The sequence below is a fragment of the Physella acuta genome, unplaced genomic scaffold (assembly GCF_028476545.2).
Source record: "Physella acuta isolate Inbredline_101_S28 unplaced genomic scaffold, ASM2847654v3 ptg000080l, whole genome shotgun sequence".
Classification (NCBI taxonomy): domain Eukaryota; kingdom Metazoa; phylum Mollusca; class Gastropoda; family Physidae; genus Physella; species Physella acuta.
The window spans coordinates 225,671-243,953 of record NW_026731600.1 but is presented as its reverse complement, the minus strand read 5'-3'; the positions used below and the strand labels follow the sequence as shown (position 1 = coordinate 243,953).

The window sequence follows — 18,283 nt, the reverse complement described above, 5'->3', positions numbered from 1 at the left end:
CTTGAGCTTATTACTAATCAAAAGAAAAATGATAAAAATTTAGGTTTTTTAGGAGGTTGGGGGGGGGGTGGGGGTGGAAGGGGGTGCTGATGAGACTAAAGTTGCTTTCTAGAAGGACAATAAATTATTTGAATGTTGTTACAATAGGTGTGTGTGTGTGGGGGGGGGGGGGGGGATTATGCGACACCTTAAAGCATGTTCTATTTAAGTCATCCTATATTCTAGATTGTACATGTTTTATCACGAGTGGTTGCTAGCCCTTTTTGTCCAACCCTTCTCTTTAGCGGTGTGATTTTTGTTACTTTGTAGGTGTTGGTAGCCCTTTGCCCGAACCCCACCTCTTTCACCTGGGCTTGTGACGGGCTACAGTGGTTGTTATACCTCTCACATGTATATGTCACCACATTTAAAATATGAGTGAATAAACAATCTCATACTAAAGAATGTAAACAAACACAATAATAATAATAATATCTTAATGTTTAAATGGTGTTATAAATTAATATGATTAAAAGCAGAATATATAGTTCAAACGAAGAAAAGACAGCACGCATATGGAACCCACCAATGTAAGCAATACTGAGGCTTTGTTGCTTTAGTTTTATGTGAACATTGTTGTAATAAAAGTTGTTTTTTTTCAACGTTTCTCCATCGAGGCTGAATGCCAACGAACACAGCTATCCCGTTCTTTTATTGTTCTAAGTTTTGTCAGTTATCTGAAAAAAAAAATACATTTAAACAAGAAATAAGACAAGCAAATGTGTTTTACAAAAAAATTCTTAAACCACAAAATATATTGTACAATGTTTTACCCAATGTCTTTGTAAAAATAACAATCAGAGAAAAAGAATATCACACAGCTCCTGATCTTTATTCACAGGAACAAAAAAATCTGGGAAAAAAAATACAATTTAGAGCTATGCTAAAATATTTTTATTCCATAACTTTTTTTAACTGACTGGATTATTTGTTTTTGTTGTTGCAGATATTCTAAAAAACAGTTAATGTTTTGCTTCAAAGCGTCCTGGTAAAAAAAAATTTACTTTAAAGATAGGAAAAAAAAACATAATATATTCATCGAGCAATGCTGAATTGTGATCAAAGTGTAAATCACGTTTTGTGTGGGCGGTGAGGCTGAAAGACTTACTGGCAAATAAATGTACGCAAAGGTAAATTTATTAACTCAACGGATTACTTTTACCAGCTGATGGGATATTTTTTAGCTCCAACTATAAATTAAAGAGTGATTTCTTAAACTCATGAAATGACAAAAATAAAGATCATTTCTTTCCATTATCATCAGGAATACCATTTTAAAATGTATTAGAATCTATATTTGTCTTGTAAAATTTTGCAGTAATGATTTTTTTTTCATAGTTAGAAAATCCCTATTAAATATAAATTACATAAACATAAAGACTTTTTAATCCTTTTTTTTCCCAGTCTCCACATAGTACTACATTCTATCGATCTTAGAACTTATGTTATTCGTCCAACATGTGACTGTGGTCATTCGTCCAACATGTGATTTTAATCATTCGTCCAATATGTGGTTTTGGTCATTCGTCCAACAAGTGATTTTGGTAATTCGTCCAATATGTGGTTTTGGTAATTCGTCCAACTTGTGATTTTGGTCATTCGTCCAACAAGTGATTTTGGTCATTCGTCCAACCAATGGTTTTGGTCATTCGTCCAACCAATGGTTTTGGTCATTCGTCCAACATGTGATTTTGGTCATTCATCCAACAAGTGTTTATTTTGGTCATTCGTCCAACTTGTGATTTTAGTAATTGGTCTAACAAGTGATTTTGACAAGGTGTTGAGGAAAAAAGCCTTTGGATGTGACCAGCTTGTTCTAATTTATCAATAGTTTATTTTATACAATCTTTCAATTAGCGAAATTCGTATTTTAAATACACTCACTAAAAGTAAACATGTGAAATAGGCATATATAAAAATAACACTATCATTACTTTTATTGTTTTTATTTATTACAAAAGACAAATAAATTGAGCTAATCTCTGAGTAATTTCAACGGAATTTTTAAAAAAATCAGTGAGTTTTAACAGTTCATTATTTTTCTACATAAAGGTCAAAGTGTCAAGGTCGCACTGGACGTTCATGTATTCTCGTCCTGTGGTGCTTTGATTCTCGCGCGCCAGATTTCACGATAATACCGTTTAATTCTGTGATAGATGAGTCTGTCACCCCCAATCAAAGCCACGCGAGATGTGAAAAGATGACGCGAGATAACACGAGATGATCTTTTTGATTGCTGATTGATCTTTATCATTTGCGATCCAGATTTTTTAACGTTGAGATTTTGATGTATCAATTAGCTGGACGGTGTGGGTTAAAATAAAGCTAGTGAAAATTATCTTCAAAACAAAGTTATTATACAACGAAAGTACATAGAAATTATTAATTTTATTTCATAAGCTTAGGTTTAAAAAACACATTAAAAAAACTTAAGTTCAAACGTTTTTCTCAGTTCTGTAATAAATAACGTTTTGAAGCATTTAAGGACATTTTTAAGGGGTCATCCATAAATGACGTCACGCTTTTTTTGACGATTTTTACCTCCCCCCTCCCCTCCGTTACACTTCGTCACAAAAAGCCAGACCCCCCCCCCCTAAAATGACGTCACACCTCAACCTACAACCCCCCCCCCTCAAAATTGCAGTTGAATTTTTTAAAAACATTGATATTTTTCCAAAATATTGTCTAAGCTATTACAATTTATTAAAACAGTTATCTAAAACGCGAAATAACGTCTAAAACTCGTTTTCTAACATTGCTTTTTTATAATTCAAAAATGTGACGTCGCAACATCTGACCCCCCCCCCCCCTCCCCCTCATCACACATCGTCACAAAATTACGGACCCCCCTCCCCCCTACGAGTGTGACGTCATTTATGGATGACCCCTAAGTACAAAAGACGAAATCATATTTTTTATGAGAGCCAACACTAGCACTTTTTCTGATGTAAATTTGTTTCATTACCTTGACCTCTTATTTATTTTATTTTTATTTTTTAAAGAAAATATAGAAAAGCAAAACAGTCATTAATGAAACCGAATTCATTTTGTATTTTCAGAATCATTTTTATGAATAGCTTTTCAAGATAATTACATATCTAAAGACACTTTTACTCATATCCAAAATTGATGTGAAACCAAATTTACTAAATTTACAAGTAAAACAACGGAATGACACACTACCTTGCCGCTTATGATACATATGGTCTATACAGGGCTAAATATTAGAATGCTAATTACTATTATATTGAGAAATGCAGGAAAAAATATTTATGTGATTGAAAAATGTGATTTAGAATTTACAAGCTCAACAAATAAATTGTGTTTCCTTCAGATCGAACAGAAATCTCCAGTTGGGAGAAAGAGCGCAAAAAGCGGTGATTTTCTCTGCTCTCTGCCCGGTATCGTAACTGAGCTGTGGGAATAGCGTACTTCCGGTGAAACAAGCCTGGGTTGTAACTCTAGAAGTCGAGATGCTATCTGTACTCTTATTAGTGGTAGGGAAAAGTGGCCAGGAGAAAGGGAAAAAAAAGTTTTTACAAGTCTGTTTCTAGGGGCAATAACTACGGTTTCAGACGCCAGAGGCCGGAAGTGGCTAATTTTAGAGATAGGCGGCCCGGTAATGGCGACATAACTAGCGGCTATCCATCCCGCGCGGGGCGATAAAACGACCGTATTCGAAACTCAGGGTGGCCATCACGCCGTCCGCGGATCGCGAGGGGCCGCAACTCCAGGCATCTCGCTGTAATAGTGGCGTCTTCAATCGATTTGTTCCCACCGAGTTCTGTCCCTTTTTTTTAATTTATAAAATTCCCTCGCCCGCGGGAAATTTCTCGCAGTGTGTCAGAGGTCTCTATGACGCGCTATACTGGCTGTTGTCCCTTGAAGCAATAATCCCCCCTCTGTCACTCCCCCCTCCTTCTGTCCAACCCCCCCCCCCCCTCCAGCCTATGCGAACTTACAATTGTGTGTGTTTTGTCCGAGTTGAGCAAACAGTATCTCAAGGTCCATTTATAGACAGGCACATTTTGTCTTGTCATTTCGACCGTGCATTGTAATAAAGACAAAAAGAATATATAGCCGATGCAGCTATTGTGTATCGTCTGCGCGCTAGCTGGGACCCACTATCGACCCAGACGGAAGCATTTCAATATAATACATCAAGCCGGCTACAGGCCAGATCGCGTGCAGGGTTTAATCCGGGTATTTATTCTACTCATAAAGGGGGTCAATGTGGGGGGAGGGACAATGAAAGTAAACAGTTAACCGAGGCCGCAGTTAGTTATGTAAATAGTATGGATAGGATACAGCATGGAACGATTAGTGCGCATGTCCATTGTTGCCTTGGTTAAATAGCGTTGGGTTAGGCATTCTATTTTTTGGGATGAACTCTGGTGTTTATAGTCTTTTCCAGAAACATGCGCTTTGAAGAAGTGCACACTATAAGACGTGCAACGGATATTCGTGAACGGATTTATTTTAAATTCAAAGAGTAAAACAACTAAGTTGAAAAGACTAATCTTCATACAATATTTAAAAATTATAGCATTGCATTTGTATTCTTTTTATTTTATTTTTGCTGGAATTTGGATTTATATTACGTTCTGTGTGTGTAGTTGTAATTTTTCGCGAAATTAGTCTGTGCGTATTTAACCTCTACGCATATAAAGATTCCACTTTAGACTTAGCGATCCATATGGCTTATGATAACGATATCAAGTAGGGCTCATACGTTTCTTGACCTTGGCATATGAATGGGTAGTGTGGTCAGCACTATGCCCAGCTGCCTTTACTTTCCCCTACTTAAGACAGATACCCACCAGAGCTGGGTGGACTCAGGGATGTCCTACAGTCAAATTTCCTAAACGACTTCCGAACCCTATACCTTCGGGCTTGCAGGCAAACGCTCTAACATACGGCCACGAACGCATGCAAACTTGGGGTTTAAGAGGTTATGTCGATCTGAATTTTCCAAGAACATTGCATTCTCAATACATTTTTATAGGATATCCCCCAACTCCCAACCTGTGTGTGTATGTTTGTGTGTTTATGGCAGTGAATTTTTGCATTAACTCATCCTAAATATTTCTCAAATAACGCAGTTTTGAGTCTAAGGTTGTGTGGCTTGGGTGAGCGATAGAGCTCACTCCTAACCATCAGGTTCTGAGTTATGCCAAGTTCACTAAGTCCGTCAAGTATCTCCTGGTCCACCCCCATTGTTTACCCTGACTCAGTTAGTTATAAAATAAAGACTACTGGTCGCAATAGTGTCACAGGCAGTGTTCTTTTAACAATTGGCCTTCACCTTTCCAAGGTCTCAAGTTACATTTTTTTAAAATCTTTTTTCCTCATATCAAGTATAAATTTCATGTAATTCAACTCAACATCCTGTCCCTAGATCAAGTACAAATTTCATGTTTTTCAACATCTGTTCCTAGATCAACTAGTCAATGTTTTTTGTTCAAACATCTATCTCCATATCAAGTAAACATTACATAGTTTCCATTAGGCGATATTACTTCAAGTACGAAATCCATTTTTTCTCAACAGCTGGCTTTTTTTTTTCAAATACCTGACCTGACATGGAGTATAAAACCCCATTCGGTCAACATCTTGCATCCATTGCACAGCAAGCACTGCAGTATCGATACCTTAATCATCCACCCCTCCACAAAAAGCCCCGCGATGCTCATGAAATCGAAATCTCTTGTCTAGTGTTTAGGTCGGGGTTAAAGTATCGCTCGCACCACGCTCTAGCTGACACGGCATCGATTCCCCTCACTACAAATGGCCCTGACCGCGTCACGTGACCCATAATTCCGTCTAGAAAGATGAAATAAAGACGCCGTCTCGACCATAGCAGCGACGCCGTAAAGAACATTAGAGTTAATAAAGACAGGAGTTCATGAGGCATGGGTCGGGTATGTTCCATCAGAACATTAACCCCGGGGAGGGGGGAATGAAATTTGATTTCATTCATCACCCGCTGGAGATTTTGAGGTCGGAGGTTTTAGAGTCACTTGGTCCGTTTTAGGATAAAGGGCAAGGGTGAAACAACCGTAGTTCATGGACTTGAGGTTTATAGTGCGTCTGTGTGTTTGGCTTATTGAATGGTTTTTATACCACAATACTCTCTATGTAGAAGTGCGTTGTTTTTAAAATCGTGTGCTGTGTTACTAAAACATACGCGAGTATTACAAATTACATCGAGCGGATTTTGTATGAGTTTGCTACAAATCAGGATGTATTTATTTTTATTAACATTTTTTGCGAACTAAATTTCGGAAAAAAAAAACTGGTTAAAAAAATTAAAAGCAAAAGAAATTTGTTTCCATGTGTCACATTGTAATGTTTACAAACTAGCCATAAGTTTTTTCTTGCTAACATTTTATCAACACAAATTTACCGGAAGGAGAAGGGCATATTCAATAAATATAAAAGTGGCCCTGATTAAATTATAGCCAATCAAAGTTTCTCTTAAAAATGTGATACCTCAAAGTAACATATCGGATTGACACATTACGTTAACATAAATCTAGTCCAGAGTCAAATAGTTTCACTAAACTATTGAAGGAAACTCAGAAGACGAAATGTACCAACACATGTTTTTGGTCCATGTCAACAATAATGATCTGGCCATTCTCAGTAAACTGGGCCAATGCCATTTTAGGGCCTATGGGATAGTGTGTTATATAAAGAATAAAACATAACAACTAAAAATAGTTACTGAAGTGAAGCATACTAAGTTAAATACATTCATACACAGCGGTAGTAGCCCCGCACATAAACAAAAGGAAAGTGCGATGAACGATTCGACCAAATGTCTTCATCAGCAAATAACAATATGGTTTTGGACTTAAAATTATTGAGTAACCCGGGGTATAAATAGGTCTTTAGTAAGATTATTAAAGAAGTGAGTTCAACAGAAATAGTGAATCATACTAAAGAAAAAAAATGTGTGATGTTTATTTTTATTATAGGATAAGTAATACAAGTATATATTTTTACTCCGTATACATACATACATATATTATATATATATATATATATATATATATATATATATATATATATATATATATATATATATATATATATATATATTTAGGCCTATAAATAATTCTCAAACCAGATGCACGGGATATTTCTATTATCATTAAGATAGTTGTTAAACCAATAGCTTGGCGAACATTGAAACTTCTCTAGGCATATTTGAGTAGCATTTTGCCATCAAATATTTACACAACAAAATGTGCAGCAACATAAAAAGTCGTCATCTCGCTATGTTAGTATACGATTAGCACTTTCCTGAAAAAATAAATATCGGTAGACTTTGGTTTGGTTTCCGTGTCTTTTTATTTCAAGAGTTAATGATTGGTATTAATATGTTAGTATTATGATTAGATTATAGCTTTAGCATCCTCAAGTTAAGGGTACATTTGGGAATAGAGATAAAAGATATAAATTTACCCTTTCTGGCGTGGCGTTCGGGCAGATGGAGAAGAGTTCATCTGTTTCCCGGCATGTAAAGGGATAGTAAGGTCAGTTCTAAGCCAAACCGACTTTACTTTTCCAAACATGAACTCGGTGACGTCCTACGGACTGGAGTTTGGAGTTCGAACTTAAGACTTGCGGATTAGTAGTCGTGGGCTCTATCTCCCTGCCACACCGTCGCATATTTTAAGTCAGCTTTAAAGTTAAGATATTTTTTTAGGCTATCATCTAGAATAAGGATCCATCTATATAGGAAATGTTCTGCATTGTACCCACAATGGAAAAAAAATATAGTATATGGGTACAAATCAATGGCAAGACCTAGATTCCAGATCTCTATGTCTTACATACGTCGTGCTAAGTGCAAGAACATAGATTTAACATTTTAGAGACGAGAAAAAAAAGTTACCGCCCCTGTTCTCAGCGATGAACGCCTCACCCACGAAGGAAGGACAAATCTCTTTATAAGTATTGAACAATAGATCAAACCCAATTACATCGCCCTTGTCCATGACTTGGTCAAGGGAGACAACCAAGGGTAAGGGAGACTACCAAGGGGAATTAGGTTAGAAGTCTTGGCATTCTTCTATAGATCTTCAGTGGTAGAAGTAAAAAAAATGCAGGGCTCTAAAAAAAATCGACACAGCTTCCTCGTTTTCGGGTTGGGTTGAACGTTTCTAGACCGTCACACAAAAGGGGGCGTCTGGTCACGTGCGGACTAACGAAGAACGGTAGGAGACTCGAGTTCTCACTTAAGTCCGAGATTTGGCGAGACGAGACGTAGATAGACACCGGCACGCGCGTGGGTGAGTTACCTCCTACGGAGAAAATGGCTGGTTGTGTTTGAGTCGGGAGTCATACACGTCTGCCGTCTTTGACGTCAATGGTGTCGTTGGTTTGTCGTTAACATCAAAGTCAGAATTTCAAATCAGACTGTGGTCTTTTAAAAAGCTTTCAATTTAGCTTACTTGTTGAATTCTACAATCAAATTTAATATTTGAAGTTTGTCATTTAAATTTATCAAGAAATACGGTGCTCTATACTGTTTTAAAAGATGAAACAATTATTTATTGCCGTTAGAGTAGGGGTTGCATTGTGGATAAAGCTAGAATGATAAGGATTAGGGTCAAGGATTAATTGCTTGGGTCTGTCTGCCCACTCGTTCGTCCGTCAGTACGTCTGTACTTCTGTTGATTTGTGGACAAAACTTGCAACACAATGTTGACCCACTTCTAACACAGTTATTTTGTTCAAACTTACCAGAAAAAAAATCCTTAAATACGATATAGCAATATTTATTTGTTTTTAAGCTTTAATGTCTGGAAGAATTCTTTTTGGGTTATGGTTTGGGTTAGATTCGTGGTTAGGATCAGAAATAGGGGACGGAGTGGTCTAGCGGTAGAGAGCTGGACTGCTAATCCGTAATTCTCGAGTTCGAATCCTGGTTCAAGTCAGTAGACAGTCCCTGAGGCCACCCAACTCTGATGGGTACCTAACTCATGTTAGGAAAAGTAAAGGCGGCTGGGCATAGTGCTGACCACACTATCTCTTCATATGCCGAGGTCACTTGCCATATAGACAGGTTTGAAAGGGAACTTTACTTTATGATCAGAAATAGTTCAGAAATGAGTTCCATAAAATGAAAGATGGGAGCTAGCGTTGGAATTATATCTAGAGCTCAAGAAAGAAAGCAATATGGCAAATATAAGAACAACAATGTTTTGTCCACGTATGTATGGATATCTCAAAACAATCCAAATAGCCATTTAAAAATCACGAATAAAAAAGTTCGGTTGCTACAAGCACGTGATGTTTGGAGCCAGCAGAACTCTTTGCAGACGTGCACACACTTCTGCAACACGAGCGGAGGAATCTCTCCATGGGCAATCTCTATAATTGAATTGGAATAGGATCTTTCGCTCGGGGATGTATCAGTGATGGTCAGAGTACAGAACCGTGGGTAGGGGTTGGGGGTGGGGGGTTGTGTGATTGTTTTCTTCATGATATAGAAATAATTATTCTAATGTTGTTTGGGTTACGGGAGTCACGTGGTCAATCTTTATATGAATAATGACATTTAAAAAAAAATATCGAGGTGGAATCGAAAGCGGAAGTAGCAATATAAAAATAAATGACTTACATGAAACTGTTGATGTTTTTAAATAAGAAAACTTACCAACTGGCCGGCTCGTAGAAAACTACAGTTTGTTTAGAAAGTCATGCTGTTTTTTTTAAGGTGTTGGTCTGGTTTTTTAGACATAAACATGGCAACATCTGGCATCTCTACTTGGCTACATCAGCAACAGCAAGAGAACCAGAGAGAGTAATACAAACAGCAAGACAATCAGAAACAACGAGACAAACAGAAACAGCAAGATAATCAGAAACAGCAAGACAATCAGAGACAGTAAGACAACCACAATTAGCAAGACAACCAGAAACAGCAAGACAATCAGAAACAGCAAGACAATCAGAAACAGTAAGACAACCACAATTAGAAAGACAACCAGAAACAGCAAGACAATCAGAAACAGCCAGACAATCAGAAACAGCAAGACAATCAGAAACAGCAAGACAATCAGAAACAGCTAGACAATCAGCAACAGTAAGACAACCACAATTAGCAAGACAACCAGAAACAGCAAGACAATTAAATTCAACAAGGCAGCAATATACAGCTAGGCAACCACAAGCAGAAATACAATCTTAAACAGCAATATAAAAAGAAAGAGCAAGACAACCACAAACAGCAAGAGAACAAAAAAAAAACACAACAAAAAAAACCAGCAAGACAAATAAAGTAAGAAGATAATATTGATGAGTGTAAGTAAAGCTGACACATCCAAACGAACCTGCCAAACCCAGCCCCTCCCATCTCTGCTAAACTCACTCACTTACACCCCACCCCCACACCCACCCCTTCAATTATTAATTTCACTATTAATTACTCCATTTCAGTTTATCTATACCATACATATATCTCCATGAACATAAATTACAAATTAAAGAAAAACAAAATAATTAGGCCTACAGTTTGTTAATTTCTCTGATCCACCAATCTAATTTTTTAATTAGAATCTAGCAAGCAGTAATTAATATAATTCCACGTCATTGATTTAAAGACTTAGGGAAACAGACACGTTTCTTAATTAGATCAGTGTACTACGCAATGTTTGTTTTCATTATCACTAATGACATACAACGGAAAACGAACCACAGCGAATTATCGAAGTTTTAATTATTCCAAATTTTTGTAATTAGAACAATTATAAGTAGTGCAAATATTGGGATTCTCAAAGACGTTCGCCTAGTTTTTCACTTTCGGTAACATGAGGGTCAATATGTTAGACTTAGTGCAAATCATAACTTAATAAATAAACTTTAACAGATCGCATTTCTTGCATGTTTACATAAACTTTTCAGATAATTTTTTTCAGAATTTCATTTAAAAGTGTATTCTAACAAATTAACTACTTGAAAATGTGTAAAACTAAACAAACATGACAAATACTGAATTATTTTTTAAAATAATTTGAACAGGATGGCAAATATTATACATAATATTTAAATTATAAATTAAATTTATTGTCGTAGCGAAAATAATCAGGATCGCACTGTGATAGATCGGTATTAGAGATAGATAATCTCTTTCCTTGACGTACGGGATAATTCCTGTTGATGTCTGGGGTAAAAAGGTCAAAGAGAAAGATATATTGTTGCTTACAATTACACTCTTTTTTTTTTTAAATGACTGATTAAAAATTAAAGAATTTACTGGACGCTTAACCATTGCTGGTTGTACCACGTTGTATTCGGTAGCCAATTTAGTGTAGTAGTAGTAAACTAATCATGGACATTTAACATTTACACGGAACAAAGATGTTTTTCATTTGAAAATGTCTGAATGTGTTGCAATTCGACTGTGTTTTCAAAAACTAAACCGTTTGGATTGGGAATAAACTAAAAACAGTGTGTTTTTATTTTCATTTAATTAGAAGTTAAACGTAATCTATAAAAACAATTCATCGTCGGTCCATCTATACCACGAAAAGAACTGGTGGATACATCTACTATTTATTAAAGATATTTACTGTTAAATAAGGTCAATTGTTACGTAGATTAATGTAAAGAGGTGTCGCCAAGTTAGGGTAACCCAGTCAGCTCGCTAAGAAAACTTATGCAACCATTTACGGAACGGTTTGGTTTCTTGTGCGACACATGTCTTAAGACATACCACATTAAACAAATGCCTTAAGACATTCCACATTATGCAAAACTTGTGGAAGACGCTCAAATTAGTCAAGGCTGTGTGTTTAAGATTAAACATGGTATAAAGATATCTTAAAACTACAACATAAGAGAGTGATCTCCCCTAAACTTTCTCGAATATTCTTATATAACTTGGAATATAGACATGATTTTTAATTACTTAAACTTTTAAAAAAAGAATAGAATCTCATTGAAAAAAGAATCGCGCACCAAGCGAACGCCAAAACAAAATGTGCAAAATAGTGCGCAATATTATTAGTACTTTATAAATTTACATGCGTTTTTTGAGAAATCGGAAATAGCGTAAATTAGTACTTCCGGTCAACGGAAATTACTCAAAATTTGAAAGAAGGTAGAGAAATTAATCTTTTACTTACATATGAAATTTCATTTATCTATCTGAAATATTACTCAAGTTATAGGCTTTTGAAAAATTCAAAGTAGAAAAAGTACCACTTCCGGTTATCTGAAATCACTCAAAAGTTGATACGGATCTACGATTTTGATAAAATACTTATATATGAAATTTCATCAACCTAGCTGTAACGGTACTCAAGTAATCGTGTTTACACACAGACACACACACACACACACAGACACACAGACATACGGACAAGATTGCAAAATTATTTTTTTCGGTATCAGTGAGGTGTAAAACGTCGAGAATTGTAAAAATCTCGATTTTTTGTGCACGATTACAATTCTTTCTCTATACTTCGTATATACGAGAAAGTAAAAATTGTGTTAAAATGTATTCATTGGATAATATTGAAATATTGGACAAGGTCTGATAACATTTATAAATTAAGACAAAGATTTGATAAAAATTATACATTGGACAAAGATTTGTTAAAATTTGAAACAATGGACAATATATGTTAACATGTATAAATTAGACAGATTTGTTAAATCTACCAACTTAAAAAAATATTAGATAAGACTATCAGACAAGGCTGTGTTAATACCCAGTTTCCAAATTAGACAACAGCGTTGATTACTATGGCTGAATTAAATGCATTAACGAATTCAACTGACAAACCTTTGCATGGTCGCCACAGGCAGGTAATTAGTGATGACTTGGCGTCCGTGTTCTTCTTCGTCAACTACGTCAGTCTTGGCCAGGCCATCAACGTCTTTGGGATCCTGACCAACATGCTCAGCATCTACGTCTTCATCAAAATGGGCTTCAGGGACACCGTCAACATCAGCTTGATTTGTCTGACAATGTCCGATCTGTTTTCCTTGCTGACGTTATTTTTGTTTAATCTTTGTCAGACGCCGGAGTTCTATAACCTCAACCTGCCATTTGAACCCTATGACGTGGCGTTTTTAACAGTCGGGTGGGGTCACGTCGGGTTCAGCCGCATCACGTGCAGCCTCACCGCTTTCATCTCCATAGAGAGGTGCTTCTGCATCGCCTTGCCCTTGAAGGTGAAGTCCATCCTGACGCCTTTCCGTACCTGGATCATAGTCCTCGCCTTGTTTCCCATCTCCTACTTAAGCATACTCCCAATCTACCTTACAGCCAGTCTGACAACCCAATTTTCCTTGTATCGGAATCGCTCGCTGCTTGTTATGACCTACAATAACCAACGCGGGTACATGGAATCGATCTCGTCCATCGTCAACAACATCATCCCGGTTTCCTCTTTTATCATTATCGTCGTCACGACCCTCATCATTGTATTCGAGCTACAACGAAAAGCAACATGGCGGAAAACGTCAACTGGAAATAAAACAGTCTCGAACAACAAGGACAAAAAAGTCGAAAAAATGGTCATGTTTATTTCTATAATCTTCATCATCTGCTACCTACCATGTGAGATTTTGTTCCTATGGATGCTGATAGACCCAGAGATTCGATTTGACGGGAAGGAGAGTAACCTATTCAAAGTGTCGGTATCGATACTGTATCTGGCTGAAACTGTGAACGCTTCAGTTAACATCTTTGTTTATTACTTCATGAGCAGTAAATATAAACAAGTTCTCAAGAAAATGATATTCAAGTAGGTGGAAGGTTTTGGCGTCTTTGGAAATTCAAACCTAGAGAAGTTAATTATAGTTGTTAGATTTGGATTTAGTTTTTAGAGTAGAATTTGATAAATACCTTTTACTAAGTGGGTATGTTTTTTGTCTAAAAGACTGGTAATTCAGACGGTGGTGTAATTTTTTATGACATTGATGAGATTTTGAGGACATTCAAGATGTCAGAAATGAGATAGTGAGATAAGTCTAGGACTAATGGTGAGATAGTAAGATCATTCTAAAACGAAAGGTGAGATATTGAGATCATTTAAGGACTAATGGTAAGAACGTGGGACCATTCAATGAATAATGTTGAAATAGTGAGTTCATGTATGGGCTAATGATGATAAAGTGAGATCATTTTAAGAATAATGTTGAGAAAATGAGTCATTCTTCACGCTAGTGATAAGATAGTGAGGTCATTCCATAAACAATAGAGAGAAAGTGAGGTGAGATATAGATCTCATTCTAATACTCTATGAAAAGATGAGGTAAATCTAGTGGACTAATGATGAAGGCGAGATATTTTTAGAGGAAGAGTAGCGGTACGATGTGATAATTCTACAGGAATTGATGATAGTGAGGTAGTATTAGTGGAGCATTAGTGATGAGGTCAGATGCAACTATAGTCTATTTAAGCAACAACTTTACTGAGCTCATCCAGTTCAAATACGTATCCTGCTAGTGTATATGCGTCGAACATTTGCCCAGTGAACATATCTATATATATAAAGCAAAGTGGTCAGCTGCCTGATAGGGCACTTCCAGGCGCCGCAGGCGCGTCAAATTCGGCATGATGGTGCCTTGGAGTGATATAACCCGAGTGCCGGTGACGGTTGGCCGAAAAGTCCACGGAGAGGGGTCAAAACTGACCTCGACTGACCGGCGCCTTTGCCGGAACGACCCCTCTTGATATTCTGTGAGGTGGTAGGAGAACAACTATGGGTGTCAGAAAAAACTTGCCATGTCCGGGAAAAATCTGGAAATGGGTAAAAACTGACCAGTCGTATTTCCCTATATAATCTTTGTATTTTATGGGAAAAACAGAGGGTCATTTCAACGAGGATTTTAGGTTACTTAGCTCAGTATATCTGGCCAATTTTTTGCATGCTTATAGGTATATGGACTGGCTGTAGGGCAAACCTGTCAGTTTGACTCAAAGCCCTCGACGAGGGCTAAAAAGTGACCACCTGTGACACTCTCCGTACATAAGCTATATAAAAAGAATGGCCTAACGTTCCACCTGATATTTTGTGAGGTCGTAGACCGACCCTGGATGGTAACAAAAAACGTTATTCCCGTCGGAAAAAAGCCATTATGGTCGTTAAATATGTCCAGATACCATATTTTCTTATATAAGCATAGCAATTGTTTGTTTAAAAAAAAAGTAAACAAAGACATACGTCATTCGTTCAATTTTCAAAGGGGATAACTTTTTTATAACAATTATTTTTCAAACAATTGTACACCATTTTAAACATAAAGAGAAAATGACGAAGTATAGCATTTGTTTTAGTAAAAAATAAGTTGTTATATAAAGTACGTATACTTATTAAATAAATTAATTGATTTTAAAAGTCAATGTAATATAAATTATTAGATATACTGTTCATGGAACCTCTGTAGTTCTAATTCCATTTTGTCATACATTGCGAACTTTCCAACAATTTTTTTGAAAACGGACCTTACACAACAAACAACAACATTTTCTCTAAAATTTGCATTACTGTTTAAATTTAAGCACTCCACACCTCAGCCATCACTAAATAATTTATTATTCAAATTCTCAAATGTTTTTCTAAAAACCTTAAGCGAAGCTAGGCAGAATGCCTAGTCTATATATATAATTCTCTTCATGGAGACCACGCGAGACACCACGTAAATGCACGCCGTTAATCCCCCGCTATCTAGGCATATAGCTGCCACCTAAACCAACTGGTGAGCTAAGGGTAGTGTCGAATTCACAAACCATGAAGTACTGAAAAGTAGAAAATAAATAGCGGCATATGATACGCCGCGGGTCAGCTCGTATGTATAAAAAGGTATCTTAGCCTTCTTGTGGAGTGACTGAAGCAACGTTGAAATAAAATAGCGTTTTCTAAATATAGTGTGTTTGTTGAATTATTCTGTGTGAAATGAATCTCTTTACAATCGGAATTACTGGCATTAAAAAATTAACTGTGTCTGAGAACATAATTATGGGTAGAGCGCTAAACTACTAGCTTCGAAAGTCACGAGTTCAAATCGGGGTACAAATCAACATAACTTCATTGAGTCCAGACAGCTCTGTTAGGTTCCTAACGCGCGTTAGGTTAAATAAAGGCGAATGGGCATAGTGCCCAGCGTCTGCCCAAAGCAGACCAGCAGACGGTGGTCACGTGACCAGCACGTGCAGGGTGAGTACTACTCACGCCGTCCATCTTGTCACAGTTGCTCATCCTGGAGGATACGTGGAGGATAGGCCTACGTTGGGGGGAATCAAAATAAGAAACAAATTAGATGAAAAGTATTCTTCCTCTACCCAGTGGCGTTACTAGTTCGGGTGTCACTCGGTGATGTATCTCAGGGTGTCATCCTTATCTTACCTCAGACAACTGCACTTTTTGGTTTGATTTCATCACTTTCCCTTATTATTTTATTACGAGAAAAATTGCCCGTTGAGGAAGGATACAACGGGCGCTAGGTTGATAGTGCTGTCTATTTTTTCTAAACTAAAACCACCCCCCCCCCACACACACACACACACTCCAAAACATGTCTACCGTCCCATTCAACGAAATATAATTATATACTTTTTCCAGTGTCCGCCCCCTCCCAGAAAATTTTACCCACGCCCCCGAAAAATTTCAAGTACCCCCACCCCTCTCCGGGAAGGAAAATGTCTGAAAGAAACACTGGTCGCATTTATAGATCATACAAACTAAAGGAAGAACCTTGGCGGGGCTTCGCCCCTACCGGAAGAGATGCATGAAAAAAATTGTGCACGCTAAACACTTTTTAGATTAGAAAAAGTTCCCCCCACCGGGGAGGAAAACGTCTGAAAGAAACACTGGTGTCGGGCTAAGCCATTACCCGAAAAATTGCATGAAAGAAACTCTGCACGCAAACTACCTTTTAGATTAGACACATGAATTAGGCTGTAATTTTATCATAGAGTATCGATGACGACATTTCTTTTGAGTTGGGGGGGGGGGTGGGGGGATAGGCTTAGACGTTTTTACGCGGGGGATGGGCTTCACCCCTACCCGAAGAATTGTATGAAAGAAACTCTTCACGCAAACCACTTTTAAGATTAGACAAAATTGGCTTTTTAATTCAATGTTTACTCGAGAATCAATGACGTCATATTACAGTGTGCACTCTCCGGCTTGAGATTATTTTCTACTATATGCTCCAATGTGACGTCATATTTCGTTTCCGTATTAATATGAAAGTTTTTAATTTGCTTGTGTTTTCTCTAGAGCGTTCTTGTCAGATAGATAGATAGATACACAGATAGATCCATACACAGACAGCGAATATATTATATAGAATTTTAGTTAGATAAAACATTGTTTTGACAGCAAATTTTATGATTTAAAAAAACATTGGTGTCATCCCCTAAATAATGTTATCACCCGAAAGTCTCCCTCGCCCCCGATTTTTAATTCTACTTCTTCTACCCAAAATGATGAATAGTGCATGTTTGATTTAAATATTTAAGAGTAATACCCTGCTTTAAAATTCACGATTATTTGAATACATTCGCGTTCTTTTTAAATTGAATTTTTTTTTGTATGGATAAGAAACCATTTTAAAGCCGGAATGAAATTAATAATTCATTGAACATTTGTAAAGTGAATAAAAGTTGTATTGAGAGGAAAAGACAACAAGGATTGTATTGGCGCTGTGTATTTTATAGCCACAGTTCCTTTCATGAGTATTTCATGAGTATTTCTTCTGGGCTATATAAAGCTTCATTTGAACGTGTTGCTGCCATTTTATTTATTGACTGATAGGGCACGTGGGTTTAACGGAACAGTATGTCAGTTAAAACATCATTCATTTATTTCCTTTAAGCATAAAGTAAAATGTCTACCGACTCTAAACCCAAAAGTCATCATCATCATCACTGCCCGTCATCCTAACCACACAAAACTAGACAACCAAACACAACAAGACAACCACAAACAACAACAACACACGTCAAGACAACCATACACAACAAGACAACAATACCATCAAGACAACAACACACAACAAGACAACCACACACAACAAGACAACAACACTCAACAAGACAACAACACACAACAAGACAACAACACACAACAAGACAACCACACAAAACTAGACAACCAAACACAACAAGACAAACACGAACAACAACAACACACAACAAGACAAACACGAACAACAACACACAACAAGACAAAACACATAACAAGACAACAACAAACAGCAAGACAATGGCACA

The 18,283-nt window shown here is 36.9% G+C and overlaps 1 protein-coding gene across 1 annotated transcript; it reads left to right on the top strand.

The window, feature by feature from the left end:
* Nucleotides 1-12,801: 12,801 nt before the first annotated feature.
* On the top strand, nt 12,802-13,812 carry LOC131956970 (melatonin receptor type 1A-like). Its single transcript, XM_059321655.1, has one exon. The coding sequence runs from the start codon at nt 12,802-12,804 to the stop codon at nt 13,810-13,812; it is 1,011 nt and encodes a 336-aa protein (XP_059177638.1).
* Nucleotides 13,813-18,283: the final 4,471 nt, after the last annotated feature.